The following is a 14,596-nucleotide window of genomic DNA, read 5'->3' on the forward strand; positions in this document are numbered from 1 at the left end:
ATTCGGCTCCCACACCCGGCGCGAGGAGCAGGGGGCTTGATTCGGATCCCACACCCGGAGCGAGGAGCGCGGGGCTTGATTCGGATCCCACACCCGGAGCGAGGAGCGCGGGGCTTGATTCGGATCCCACACCCGGCGCGAGGAGCGCGGGGCTTGATTCGGATCCCACACCCGGCGCGAGGAGCAGGGGGCTTAATTCGGATCCCACACCCGGCGCGAGGAGCAGGGGGCTTAATTCGGATCCCACACCCGGCGCGAGGAGCAGGGGGCTTGATTCGGATCCCACACCCGGCGCGAGGAGCGCGGGGCTTGATTCGGATCCCACACCCGGCGCGAGGAGCAGGGGGCTTGATTCGGCTCCCACACCCGGCGCGAGGAGCAGGGGGCTTAATTCGGATCCCACACCCGGCGCGAGGAGCAGGGGGCTTGATTCGGATCCCACACCCGATGTAACCACCAGCCCGCCCAGCCTCCGCGCGCACACCCCTGCCCCTCCCGCGCCCAAACTTTTACCGACCCGCCGCTGTGCGGAGCCGGGCAGCGCCCCCTCCCCGCCCTGCCCCCGGCAGCTGCACTCACCGCGGGCCGGGGACCCACCGCCACGGCCATGCCCGCTGCGCCCCGCCGGCTCCCGCTGCAACCTCCGGCTCGCTGCGCGCTGGGCTAGCGCCGCAACATGGCACCCGGCGGGGAGGGCCCAGCCACGGGGGAGGGGCCGGAGGCCTGGCCAGGCGGGGGGGGGGGTCCCGCCCCCGCGTCAGGCGAGCCCGGCTGGAGCACAGCGCCCGGGGGCAGAGCGAGCCCGGGGCTCGCGGCCCCCCCCGCCTCCTGCCCGCAGCCACAAGCTCTGAGTGGGGAGCTGCCCCGCCCCCTTGTGATTGCTAAATGGGCCCCCCCCGCACCTCCATCCCCCTCGGCACCAGCGCCTCTGCTCGCCGGGCGCCCCTTCAGTGGTGGTTTACGCTGGGATTCACTGTATATACTACAATGACCAAGGATTGTTTTTAAAGCACAATGTTGAGTGCTGGGTCTGTCCATACCCAAAGGAAAACACAGCCCCTGCCCCAAAGATCCTGCAGCATCAGTGGTGAGTGTGGCCCTTGATAAATAGGTCCCTTCCCAGACACCAATGTTAGTCTGGCAGTGCTGCGGGAGGGACTAGCGTTATTTCGAAATAACAATGCGAGCGTCTACACGGCCATTCTGTTATTTCGAAGTAATTTCGAAATAATGGACGGCTTATTCTGAAATTTGTAATCCTCATTCTACGACTGCATCTAGACTGGCAAGTTTTCTGCTTTTGCGGAAAAACTTGACAGCTGTCTACACTGGCCGCTTTGAATTTGCAGAAGAACACTGACGATTGCATGTAAGATTGTCAGTGTTCTTCCGCAAATACAATGACACTCCTGTTCGGGAAAAAGCCCTCTTGCGCAAACGCTTTTGCACAAAAGGGCCAGTGTAGCCAGCTGAGAACCGTTTTGCGCAAGAAAGCCCCGATGGCCATTTTTGCGATCGGGGCTTTTTTGCGCAAAACGGTTCTCAGCTGTCTACACTGGCACGGACGCATTTCCGCCAAAAGTGCTTTTGCGCAAAAGCGTCCGTGCCAATCTAGATGCTCTTTTTCCAGAAAAACTTGCCAGTCTAGATGCAGTCGTAGAATGAGGATTACAAATTTCAGAATAAGACGTCCATTATTTCGAAATTATTTAGAAATAACAGAATGGCCGTGTAGACGCTCGCACTGTTATTTCGAAATAACGCTAGTCCCTCCCGCAGCACTGTCAGACAAACATTGGTGTCTGGGAAGGGACCTATTTATCAAGGGCCACACTCACCACTGATGCTGCAGGATCTTTGGGGCAGGGGCTGTGTTTTCCTTTGGGTATGGACAGACCCAGAACTCAACATTGTGCTTTAAAAACAATCCTTGGTCATTGTAGTATATACAGTGAATCCCAGCGTAAGCCACCACTGAAGGGGCTGGCAAACTTTGTTTATTTGGCAATAGTACCTAGGAATCCCAATCACGGAGCAGACCCCTGTTATACAAACACAGATAGTTCCTAATACCAAGAGCTGGAGGGAATTTTTACAGGGAAGTGTCTCTGGTACAGAGAGACTGTCTCTTAAAACAGGAGATTACCTCATAGGGATGATCTCTTCTTGTACCGGTTTCTCTGTAATTAAAGAGTGGAAGGAAAGGGGTGGAGATGTGAAAGAGAATTGTCAGTACTCTCAGCTGGAGAAAGATCCTCTTTATTGGGAGTGCTTTGCGGAGTTCATACATTCATATTGTCCCTAGCCAGCAAGGACCACTGTGATCAGCTAGTCCAGGGATTCTCAAATTAGGGGTCAGGACCCTTCCAGGGTTGTGAGGTTATCACATGGGGGGAGAGTATCAAACTGTCAGCCTCCACGCCAAAGCTGGCTTTGCAGCCAGCATTTAGAAGAGTGATAAATATGTATTTTGAAGAGTGTTTTTAATGTATACAGAGGCTGGCACTCAGCGGCTTGCTATGTGAAAGGGGTCACTGGTACAAAAGTGTGAAAACTACTGAATGAGTCTGACCTCTTGTATGACACAGACCACAGAACTTCCCCAATATGAAGTTTATGGTGTGTGTCATAAGGGTGGAGGTTAGGCCAGAATGTGGAAGGCGATGGACATATCAATGCGGCACAGTGCTGTCAGAGGCAGCGCCTGGCTGAGTCCTGGCCCTGCTGCTATTTATAGACACTATTGATCACATTCAAGCAGGGGAACTCGATATTGAGGGGATGCTGATTTCGTAAGAATTAGCCCATCACAGCTGGAGCAGATTGTGAATGGCAGCCAATGACATCTTTGCTGCCTCAAAGGTGAACTAGGAAACACTGTCATTTGCTGCTCCATTATGATGTTTAAAGATGGCCTCACTGAGGATTTTTTTCTGGTTTTTAAACAGTCTCACTAAATAAGAATAAGAATACATCTGTGGCTGATTGCTCCTGCAATCCAGTCCATGCTTCCAAACTCAGATAAGAGGCATTGTCACGCCCCTAGGCTCAGACCTACAAAATGCTCAACAGTCTGCCTCCAAGTAAGCAAAGCACTTCAGCAACAGTTTAAGCACATGATTTCAATGGACCCAGCTCCACAGGCGTAAAGTTTGCTGGACCAGAACTAAAGTACGCAGCATTTCGCAAAGTTGAGCCCCTAATCTAGAGCTTGGGCAGGGGCAGATGACTGTTTTGCGGGGCCCCGGGCAGCATAACTCCGCGGGGCCCCTTCTTTGCCACGGCGCATGCGCGGAGCTTTTTTATGTGCGGGGCTGGGGCGGCTGCCCCGTTCGCCCTGCCCTAAATCCGCCCCTGTACAGGGGCATGGAACCTTTTTTGACCCACAGAAAATCAGTTGGGGGCCGCATACAAGTGAGAAGTTAAAAACAAAAGCCCCTCGCTCATGTGACCCCGTCTGAGAAGGAGAAAGATGCTCCCCATATTCCCCTCCCACGCCAGAGCCTGGCGGGGGAGGAGGGGCAGCCTAGTAGATTTTGTGTGCAGCAGCCCCGTGGTGGGACAGTGGGAGGACTGGAGCGCCAATCAGGGTCAGCCCGAGCCATTTTGGCGCCCCAGGCACGCGGCGCCACCCCCGGGGTGCATGGCCCAGCCTCCAGGCGCATGAGGCATGTGTGGGCTCGCCCCTAGGACGTGTGGGCGGATGCTGTGCCTGGCCATGCAGGGCCCTGCGGCTGTGGGGGGGAAGGGTGCTGCTGGCCGGTGCTGCAGGGGTTAACACGGAAGCTGTTTTTGCAGCTGCTTTTGCGGAAAAACTTGCCAGTCTAGACACAGCCTTACTTTTCTATGAAGGGCCAAATGGTTCTGTACATTCTCTTACTCTGCACCTAGAGTACCTGGGGAAAGGAGGGATCTGAGCAAAGTTTTCTAGCCCTCCAATGCTCTAGCCAGCAGAGCCAGGAATAGCAGGGGGTTGGGAAGGAAAGGGTAGCGGTCTGCTGGCAGCTAAGACAAGCAGGAAATGACTTTCCTGCCAGACCAAGAGGGGCACAAGGGAAGACTCGAGTTGTAGTTCCCAGACTCCCTGGAAGGATGCAGCAATGTAACTGTGTACTGCAGTCTGGGTGCTCCCCCTCACCCTAAGACCATCCCAGGAAGTGTGAATACGATGCTGTTTATCACTGTGTTTTCCACATACAGTCAGGATGTGTAATCATGGCCTCAAAGCTCTTGCCAAAGTTCTTCTCCATTTTGGGGAGTCCTCCTTGATTAATGATTATTTATTTTTATTACTATTTATTAATCATAATAATTATTATTAAAGGGATACCCGGGTCTGACTGGTTTCTTTCCTCCAAGATTTTCATCGCAATTTAAGGGCCTGGGAACGTGACATGAGAGGAAGCTGAAAGCCAGGCGGCAGCTCTCCCCGAGGAAAAGTGTGAGTTTCAGTTCAACGGATGTCGAGTCTCGGTTTTTGCCTACACTGGGGAATGTAGCTGGACAGAGCAACCGTCTAGTTCAGACACGGTGCCGTGGTCTAAAAAGTGACTTGCTTCTGTGCCGTTTACCTCCTTTGTACACCAGGGCCAGCTATACCAGTGTTTTACACTGGAAGCCTTGTTTTACACTATCTGAACTAGTAGTTTCCGTTATGCAGCTACCATGTCAGGCAGTGGTCTCTGACCTTTTTACACCCAAGATCATTTTTTAAATATCAGGGCAAGCCAGGATCTACACCGTTCCTTCCCCGAGATCCCACTCCTTTCTTGAGACCGCGCCCTCTCCAAACCTTTCTGCAGACAACTCGTTGCTAATGGAAACTCACCGTTAATTACACAATTACACCCGAGCCATTTTGCTAGTGCTGCAGCTGGGGAGGACGATGTCATTTAAATTATTAAACAGACGAAGCATTTTAACTTTCCCAAGTCAGTTGATCAAACTTCATTTTAAATAAAGTAAAACATTATGTCCAACTCAAAAGGTTTCAATGTTTTCTTTATTTACAGCAGGGGTGGAGAATCTTTTTGGGGTCTGGGGCCAAAGGCCCACAGAAAAATCAGTTGGGGATCACACCCGTGAGAAGCAAAAAAACTCCTCCCAAAACCCCCAACCCGCACTGATGTGGCCCCCAACTGAGACACCTCGCTCCTCTTGCACGCCAGCCACGCACAGGGTATGGGGAAGGCGCAGGGAGGACTGCGGTTCAGGGCTTCCCATAAGCCAGATTTACTCTTCTGGGGTTCCAGAGTTAGTGGATTTTGTGGGCCCCCTTTAGGCTCTGGGGTAGGTTCAGAAATGAGGTCAGGGACGGGGCTGCCAGTGAGTGGGATAGGGATGCAGGATCTGGGTGGGAGGTGGAGTGCAGAGTCTGGAAGGGAGTTTCCTGGCAGGAGAGGGTGTGGGGTGGGGGTACAAGAGGGAGTTTGGGGGTGGGAGGTGGTTGGGGCAGTAATGCAGAAAAAGGTGAGAGGGTGAGAATGCAGCCAAATAGCTTGTGGGGGAGGAAGGCAAAGACGTGGGGAGTAAAGGAAGGTGCAGCTTCTGCCAAGTAAAATTATACCCCCTCCCTCACATCTTCCCTCTGATCCAGCCTCACTCCTCTCAGCCCCATGATTCCTCCCAGCCTGATCCCCTGCACCACCCCATGCCCCTCAGTGTAACCCCTGTCCCCTCTCACCCTGCCCCCGCATCCTCCACCCCCTCTCCTGCCTCCACATCCTTGTGACCCCAGCGCACTCTCCGGCAGGACAGCAGTGCTGGGGCAAGGAGCTGTCTACACTGGCCCTTTTGCGCAAAAGGACTTTTGCCCGAACAGGAGCAGCACAGTATTTCCACAAGAAGCACTGATTCCTTACATGAGATCGTCATTGTCTCTTCCCTGCCTGGCCCAGCCCTTTGCTTGCAGGCAGCAGCTCTGAGGCTGGGGCAGGTAGAGCCCAGGGCTGGCTTCAGCAGGCCAGGCACAGCGGGGCACTAAGGCAGGGGCTCCCTGAAGCTGCACACAGCTCAGCCGGGTGCAGCAGGGTGCTGGGGAAGGTGGCTCTCCGACCCCGCACACAGCCCGTGAGGAACAGTGCGGCGTAGTCCTGTCTCCAGGGCGCCACATGTGCCAGCCACCCAGCTCCCTCCTGGAGCTGGAGCAAGAGTGGGGATGCAGGTGTGTGTTTGCACACACGCCTCTTCCCCTCTCAGCTGGCAAGTTAACACAGAGGCTGTGCCATGCTCCAACTGGGCAGGATCAAAGAGGGGCAGCCACCTGGCCAGCTGGTCCTGGCAATCGACCCCTATGGGCGCCACAATCGACTGGTAGACTGCAATCGACCGGTTGGTGACCACTGGTGTAGGGACACTAGGGTACAAACCCCGCACTTAGACAAGCCCTAGGATGACTCGTCCCCTTCTTCCACAGCCATCCCAGTTGTGAATCAGGTTTCTCTCTTATAGTACCATGTAGAGGACTTCCTGGATACAGTTGTTAGAACAGAGGGGTTGGCAAATCAACAATAAAAGGGATTTTCTATGATTCATTTGAATGTGGGTCATTATCCAGCATGGTGCCTCTAAGAGCCATTTGGAAAGAGGAACCACACATGCACTGTTAGTACCTTCATTTCATCAAATCTAAAATCACATCCATACTTTGGTGCAAAGAGAAAGGCAAGTTATTCATCCTAAAGCACCCATGGGTGAGCAGATCACTGCTTTAACAGAACTTTCCTAGCTCTGCAGCTCTTAGAGACTAACAAAAATAGAGACGGCATCATGAGCTTTCGTGGGCACAACCCACTTTTTTAAGTTTTTCCAGTTACAGACTAACACGGCCACCCCTCCGAAACTATCCTAGTTCTGCGATTTTGCAGACAAGAGGTTCCAGGCCTCTTCCTTTAATAGTATTTCATTGTAACTATGGCACTATTCAATTTATCAGCCTCCCTTTTGCTGAATGAAAACAATTATGTGTCATTTTATTTGGCATTTGTTTGATCTCAGTGCTTTAAAATCCAGGAATATGGGTCCCTAAAGTCAGACCTATAGTACATGTGGAGGAATCTGTATCATTCAAAGGGGAGTGGCTGTATCAAGGGCTTAAGCTGTTTGGCAATTTTTTTAAACTTATTTTTGAAATGCGGATTCACCCATTATTTTTGACCAGCTCTATTATAGGTTTATTTCAAATTTCTCCTGGAAGAGTCAGAAATGACCTTTGGCGCGCTAGAGTTGCCCAGCAACCGTGAAGCACTAAACTTCATTCACTTCAAGAGCCTAGAAGGGTATTACCAACAAAAACAGAGCAAACAATTACAAAACAGCCATGAAACAATAGTATCTCTTTAAACCACTTAGCTTGTAACAGACAAAGGGAAAGATTAAGGGTGGGAGGAGGGGAAGACAGCGGCTTGGCTACATTTAATACACAACATCAGCAACACTACTGCTGTGCACTTGTAGCCTTTCACTACCTATGAAGACAGGAGGGGCGCCCCCCCCCCAATGTATCAGTAATCCACCTCCTTGAGAGTTGGCAGCTAGGCCAAGGGACGAATTCTTCAGTTGACCTAGCATTGTTTGCATTGGGATTAGGGTAGTTTACCTACACCTCTCAGGGGTGTGGATATTCACACCCTTGAGCAATGTAGCTGGGTTGACCTACATTTTTAGTGTAGACCAGGCCTTAATGCATGTAAGCTAGGGTGTGAATCTACAGCACCTTAGTGGTATGTGCTTCCATTTCAAACAGCAGTCAATGTGCAGCAGTCAACAGCAGTCAAACACATGTCAATGTGCACAATATAGACCTTTTAGCGGCCTGTGGCAGGGACCACACAGCATTTTAGTACAGTACTTGGCAAGCTAGAGCATTGTGGATTCACACCTGGCTTGCTGCAGACTCAGGCTATGTCTACACAGCAGTGTTATTTTGGAATAACTGACTATCCAGAAATAACATAGCCCGCATCTACACACAAGCAATTATTTTGACATAATGTCAAAATAATGTTGAGCTGGAGGACTGCTTACTCCTACTCCTGAAACCCTCATTGTACGAGGAGTAAGGGAAGTCGGGGGACGAGCGCTCTCTCTCAAAATAACTGCCATGTAGACAGCACCAAAAGTCAAAATACAGGCAGTCCATGACTTACGAACGGGTTACGTTCCGAACACCTGGATGTAACTAGATTTGGTTGTAAGTCGGAAATATCCTTAAATGCACTGCTCACGCTGTTCGAAAAACTTGACGTACATGGTTCTCAACTCAAAAATATTATAATGGGGTTAATGGGAGGTTGGTTGTAAGTACGGATGGTCGTAAGTCGTACCTTTGTTTGCGTAACACTGACAGGCAGAACTGAACCTGGGACGCTGGAACTTTGTGCATGAGTCTCTACCTCTTGAGCTAAAAGCCAGCTGGCTCGGAAACTCATTCTCTCTCTCTGTAGGTGGGAAAAGTGCCACTACATGAGACAGTGAGCCACACCCAGTACGCGTGTGGGTTACACCTGCAGCATTGCACCAAGTCAGTCTTAAGGTGAGGCTGCCCACCCTTTGGCCGTTTATATGCTCCCACTCTTGCTGTCCTCTCCTTGCTTTGCCTCTTCTTCCCCCTCCCCAGCCCCACTTCTCCTCCATAACCATCTGGTGGGACATGTCATGCTCCTAGTGCTGTACAAAGAGCCAGGCCCTGGCTGGAGCACTCAGCTTGCCAGGAGCTTGGCCAGGGGCAGGTCTCTTTCTTCCCCTCCGGCCTCTGGCTGGGCCGGCCTCTCAGGAAAGCTCACAACCCTCTGGCCTAGTAGGAGGAGCCTAGCCCTACATGTGTCATAGCCCCCTGGCACGGGGAATAGGGTTGCCAGATGGCTGAAACAAAAATACCGAACACCCCCCCGCCAAAAAAAACCACCGGGAAAAATTTTTTTTGGAAAAAAAAGGGGGGGACCAAAGTTGTTGAGCAAAAAAAGACTCCAAGAACCTGGATCACTGCTAGGGGTTGCCAGGCAGTCATTAAAAAAAACAAAACCCAGACACACTTCATGGGGGTGGGGGAGGAGGCGAAGGACCAGCCAGGAAGGGAGCGGTGCTGGCCGGGAAGGGGGGGGCCTGGAAACTGCTAACGGGGGGGGGGGGGAATGGGGCTGGTCGGAGGAGATAGGGGGCCAACAGGAAGCAGGGCTGGTCGTGGGGGGGGGGGGGTCGGGCAGAACGGGACTGGCCGCAGGATATCGGGGGAGGGGGAACTGGCCAGGAGTGGGCGGGGCTGGCTGGGAGTAAGGGGGGGGGGAAGCACAGCTGGGGGGGATCAGGGGCCTCGAGGGTGGCCGGGAGGAGGGGGAGCGAGAAGCAGAGCTGGGGGGGGGGTCGGGAGCTGCGGGGCTGGCCGGGAGGAATAGGGGGCGGGAAGCAGAGCTGGTGGGGGCGGGGAGAGGTGCAGCAACACTGGCCGAGGGAGATCAGGAAGAGGAACGGGCCGGTGGGAAGCAGAGCTGGGGTAGTGCAGGGGGGCTGGCCGGGGAAGATCAGGAGGGGAAGTGGGGGAGAACCGGCCAGCCGGGAAGTGGGGGGGGGGATGAGCAAATTGGCCAGCGGGGAGCAGGACTGACTTGGGCACTTGCTGCCTGTCAGCGCAGGCTCCCGGCGACACACGAGCGAGAAGGAGGCTTCCCCTCCTCCTCACACTCGACCGACTGAGGGCTCCCGGTGGCAATCGCGGCCCCGCCTCCCAGCTGGGTCTCCCAGCCGCTCCCCCCCGCCCCCGCCAGGCTTCCGTCCGGTGCGCAGCCGGAAAAATCAGAAATCAATGCACGTCCGGTATTTTCTGATTTTTTTTACCGGACAGAGCGCGCAAATACCGGACTGTCCAGTACAATACCGGACACCTGGCAACCCTAATGGGGAAGCCTCTGCACCCCTCAGCTTAGCTCCGGAGTGGCAGGTGGAGGGAGGCCACTTTCAGCTTGTCCAGGCCTTGACTCTGCAGGCTCCACTGCGCTCCCCACAGGCAGGAGGGGCTAAGCCCCCCCCCCCCCCGTTACTGCCCCCAAGCAGCCTGAGAAGAGATGAGCATTACAAAGACATGGACCAGGTCTTCCCCCTCCCCTCATGGCTGGGCGCAGCTCTTGTCCCTTCCCTCCTGCACAGGGCCAAAAGGCTGCTGCTGGTCACCTTCTGGTGTGAACCCCAGCAGAAAGAGACCTTCTACTCTCCCCCTCTCCCTTGCATGTTAATTTGGGAAGACATGGCAACGGGAGAGGTGTGTCCATCCTGGGGCCCAGCCTGGCATGGAGGGCAGAGAATGCTGGGCGGGGAGGGAGGGGGGATAGGGTTGGGGCAAATTTGTTGGTTACCTCCCCTGTGTGAGAGAGGTGTACGGGGATGTGCGTGTGGCCACCTCTCACCAGGCAAGATACAGATAAATAAATAATGATAAAGATACATTAAAACCCCCCCAACTACACTGTATTTCTTTTTAACCGGGGCTCAGTCAGTTTAATGTTCATTTGAACATTGGTACTACGTAGTTTTGCTTGATTGCCACTGAAGTCACTTGATACGGAGCAATTTAACCAGCTGTCCCGTATTCAGCAGAGGGAAATTGGTCACCCTGGTAATAGACAATATATCAAGCAGGATATTACTGCCTGAGGAGAAAGGAGGAACTTTAAAAATACATCCTGCTTACACATCACTCCATTACAATTCCACCCTTTCTTCATAATCATGCTGCTGGTGCTTACCCAAGACATATCGTGTTTTTACCCTGCCAAGCTATCACCCTCTCCCCTTTGATCCTGCAGTGATGAGATTAGACAGCATTCGTTCCTTCATCATCGCTGCCACAGCAGTGCACTGATGTCACACGCCGAGGATTATGAATTCAGTGGAGGGCCCATCCGAAGGAAGAGCGGGGCGAGGAGGGAGAATGCAGCGATGGGCGCTAGTTTTGGGTGGAATAGTGGCCGTGGGCTTAGCGAAACGTTGCAACCAGATGCATTGGTTTTGATTAAAAAATGTTCACTTTTCCACGGGATCATCCCTGTTTAGCAGTGCAGATTGAACAGTGCCAGTAGGCTGTAAACATGTGTTCATAAAATACACCCTAAGCAAGAATATTACGGCACAGACAGATCCTATCACATGTCGCTGTCCAGGCCTGCCGACAAGGGAAGGGCAAAGGTGGCGACCGTCCCAGGGCCTGGTGATTCAAAGAATCCCAGCCTTTTAAATCGCTGCCAGAGCACCGTGCCACATGCTCCTCGCGGCTCTCAGGGCTGGAGGAAGGAGAGTGGTGTTGAGATCTGGGCTGCACTGAGGGCCGGCTGCCTCAGCCCTTCTATCTGTGGCCCCTCCCCTTCTGGGGCACAGAGCCAGGCCCCCACACTCCTTGCCTAGGGGCTCCTGGAAGCTGTCAGCCCCCCTGTTGCTGTCTATGCTGGTTCTGGAAGTGCTGGCAGATCCTTGAACAGTTCTGCTCTTTGTTCCTGAGGTGTAACTTTTGACTTGTAGCCATTTAAAGCTTCCTTACAGAGACAGTGTTGCGCCTGGAGAGCTACCTCTAGAAAAGCAACAGTTAGGACTCCTTTTCCCATGTAATACAATTTGTTACACCAACCAGTCTGATAATCTGTTGTAACTGATACCCAGAATCATCCCCTTGTATGGACATAAGTGCAGGTTGGACCTCCCTGGTCCGGCAACAGGAGAGTTTGCCAGACTGGGGAGGTCAGACCTGGGGCTCTCCTGGGATTTACCTCTTGGCCACCAGCCTGGCCAGTGTTGCTGCCCCTGGCCAGTTGGCAGGCTCCAATCGGGGTTTGCAGTCCCACTCCGGCTGCAGCTCAACTCCTAGCTAGCATGGCTCCCTGGCACCGCTCCAGCCAGCAGAACCCAGCTCCTGGCTGGCAAAGTCACAGCTGGCCCAATGCAGCTGGTGGGACTCCAGCCACAGTCGCCAGCCCTGCTCCAACTGCTGGCCCGCTGGCCGGGCTCCCTGCTGCCAGACTGGCTGAGCTCCCTGCCGCTGGCAAACTACCACAGATGTTGCCGGACCAGAGAGTCCCGGACCACAGAGGTTCAACCTGTCCATAGTTTACCTCCTTGAAACCCAGTTCTGCAATCATACATGCAACATGCGTCATGCTGCTAAGTGTCTGCAGGATCTGACCCCTGGTGGTTATAGCCATAGTTAAAACCAACCAAAAATACACACAGTGTGTGTGAGATTTATTTTCATAATGGTCTATGCAGGGTGTTCACAAAGACCGTGCATGCTTGGTGGTTCCTGAGGTTTGTGGATATGTGGTTATATAAGCCAAACACCTAAAGGTCTGCAGTGACTTGGGATACCAGCATGCCACTGATGCAGTGTGAGAAAGGACAGAGGCCTGTCTTTTGGTTAAGGCTGGATTCTATTCCTGGATCTGTTACAGACTTCTTTTGCGTGTCGCATACCCTAGGGCAGGGGTGGGCAATAATTTGTAATGGCCACTCCACTCCAAGGCTTTGGTGAGTGGTCAAGAGCCCCACTTTTCTGTGGAGGGTATGCAGGGTCTGGGATGGATGTTGGGGGCACAAGGGAGCTTGAGGTAGGGATTTGGGTGCAGGAAAGGGTGAAGAAAGGGTTGTGTCCTGGGGCAGAGGGTCAGGATGCAGGGGTCAGCAGGGGGTATGGGTGCAGGAGAGGATTCTGGCCTGAAGGAGGGATGTAGAAGGAGGTGCAGGAGCTGGGAGGGAGTCGTGACTTGGGGCAGAGAGGGAGGTGCAGAAGGTTTAGGTGGTGACCGCAGGGAGTTGGGAAGCTCCCGTTGGCAGCCAGCCGCTTGGAGCGGTCTTGGCTGCTTCAGGCCTACGGGTTCCGACGGGGCTGGCCACGGGCAGGATTGAAAGGCTTGGAGGGCCACATCTGGCCCACCCTGATTCAGCACAATGGAGCCCCAGTCCCTCTGAGCCTCTGGGTGCTACTGGAATACAAAACAAGGACTGAGTTATTTAGCTCCCTTCAGCCACGCTACACACGCAGCTAGCTAGTGTCACTTCACTTTAAGTGTTTTCGATACATTTGTTTCACTGTAGCATTTGAGCAGCTTATAATATGATACATACCAGTACAGGCAGCTACAAACCAAGACATCTCTACAAGCATAAATGCCACCAATTGCTTTCCTTTTTTATATAGTATATTTTATAATAGACAATAGCAACCTACTCTCTTGGGTCAGCATGCCCGCTAGGGCATTGGTAAGTCCGGCAGGTCCAAAATTTTGCCTGTTTGCTTCCTATTATCTCTTTGCAAAAAGGCCATATAATTAATTCTCTCTTGTGTTTTTCCCATGAAAGCAAAATATTTCAATGTTCTTTTTATGCCCTTTTGAAAAACAGCATTACTTCAAGAATAATGAAGGGGGAAAAGTCAGCAATTAAAAATTACATCTGAAACTTTCTATGAGACTTTAAAAATATTATATATTTTAAGCACTTAATATTGACTGTGTTATTATCCGTGAATTAAGAAAAGTGTCAAGAATGTGTGTATATAATTTCTGAGCACCCTAGCAATTGGCTTTTACAAAAAAATCACCCAGCACCTAAATGAAAAAAAATGGAGATGCCTATCTCCTAGAACTGGAAGGGACCTTGAAAGGTCATTGAGTCCAGCAGGATCAAGTACCATCCCTGACAGATTTTGCCCCAGATCCCTAAACAGTCTTCTCAAGGACTGAGCTCACAACGTTGGGCTTAACAGGCCGATGCTCAAACCACTGAGCTCTCCCTCCCACCTAATACAACAGAAAAATTAATATGTTAGCCAATAAACTCAGGAGCAAACTTCATTCCACTCCAATGCCCCACACCCCCACTCTTTCCTGGAAACCTTATCAAGCGGTGGTTCTTAAATACTGCAATATAATTAGAGGGTGGTATCACCTACTTTGTTCTAAGTGCTTTCCAAACCGAGAAAGATTTGGTCTCTGTCCTTGTAAACATTACCGAAAGCCAGGAAAAGATCTTTGAATTCCCTTTGCTCTGCTTTTTCTCTCTTCACCCTGCTTGTTATTATGTTGAATTGCAGATTGGTGAAGGCTCCTACACTCAGAGTTGCTGACCCCAGCACACCCTCGACTGCTGTGAAAGGTAATCCCAGCCATGAGTGGCTGCATGTATGGCCCTTCCATCTCAGAGGGCCACAAGATTGTCATAACCAAGGCAGTATCCTGGGATAGGGAAGTTTTACTGACTGCAGCTGTGTCTCTAGAATTTGCAGGAGGTGATGACTGAACTGTACTAGCACTTTGATTGGACACAGAGGGAGCACCCGGCTCTCACAAAGTTGTGTGCAATCAGCATGCACCTCACTTTATGCGCCCTGGCTTTACGTGTGTGTCGCTTTAATAATACTGGTAGGGAAAAAACCAACTATGCAGAGAAAAACCAGCAGAATCTGGCAACCTAGTGCACCCGCAACAGTAAACAAAATGTCTCGTGGGCCACACCTAGAACCCCAGCCTTCGGTCTGTGAGTTGCCTGCCACTGCTCTATCTTCATGCAAGTCAACAGGACTCGTGTGTGCACATGAAAGGGTCTCCCCAGGTGGGACAGC

General features: G+C 52.3%; 1 protein-coding gene across 4 annotated transcripts in view; it reads right to left on the minus strand.

Moving 5' to 3' along the window:
- SEPTIN11 (septin 11) overlaps positions 1-14,596 on the minus strand; it is a 119,888-nt gene that overhangs the window by 100,542 nt on the left and 4,750 nt on the right. For 3 of the 4 annotated variants that reach the window (XM_075929447.2, XM_075929446.2, XM_089778126.1), the window contains exon 1: positions 580-739. The exons of the other annotated variant lie outside the window; for it this stretch is intronic. In XM_075929447.2, coding sequence (XP_075785562.1) covers positions 580-609 — 30 coding nt within the window. In that variant the 5' untranslated portion in view covers positions 610-739. Of the gene's footprint in view, positions 1-579; positions 740-14,596 lie in introns of those variants that run through there. 4 annotated transcript variants of the gene reach the window in all.

The sequence above is a fragment of the Pelodiscus sinensis genome, chromosome 4 (assembly GCF_052426305.1).
Source record: "Pelodiscus sinensis isolate ZL-2025 chromosome 4, ASM5242630v1, whole genome shotgun sequence".
Lineage (NCBI taxonomy): Eukaryota > Metazoa > Chordata > Testudines > Trionychidae > Pelodiscus > Pelodiscus sinensis.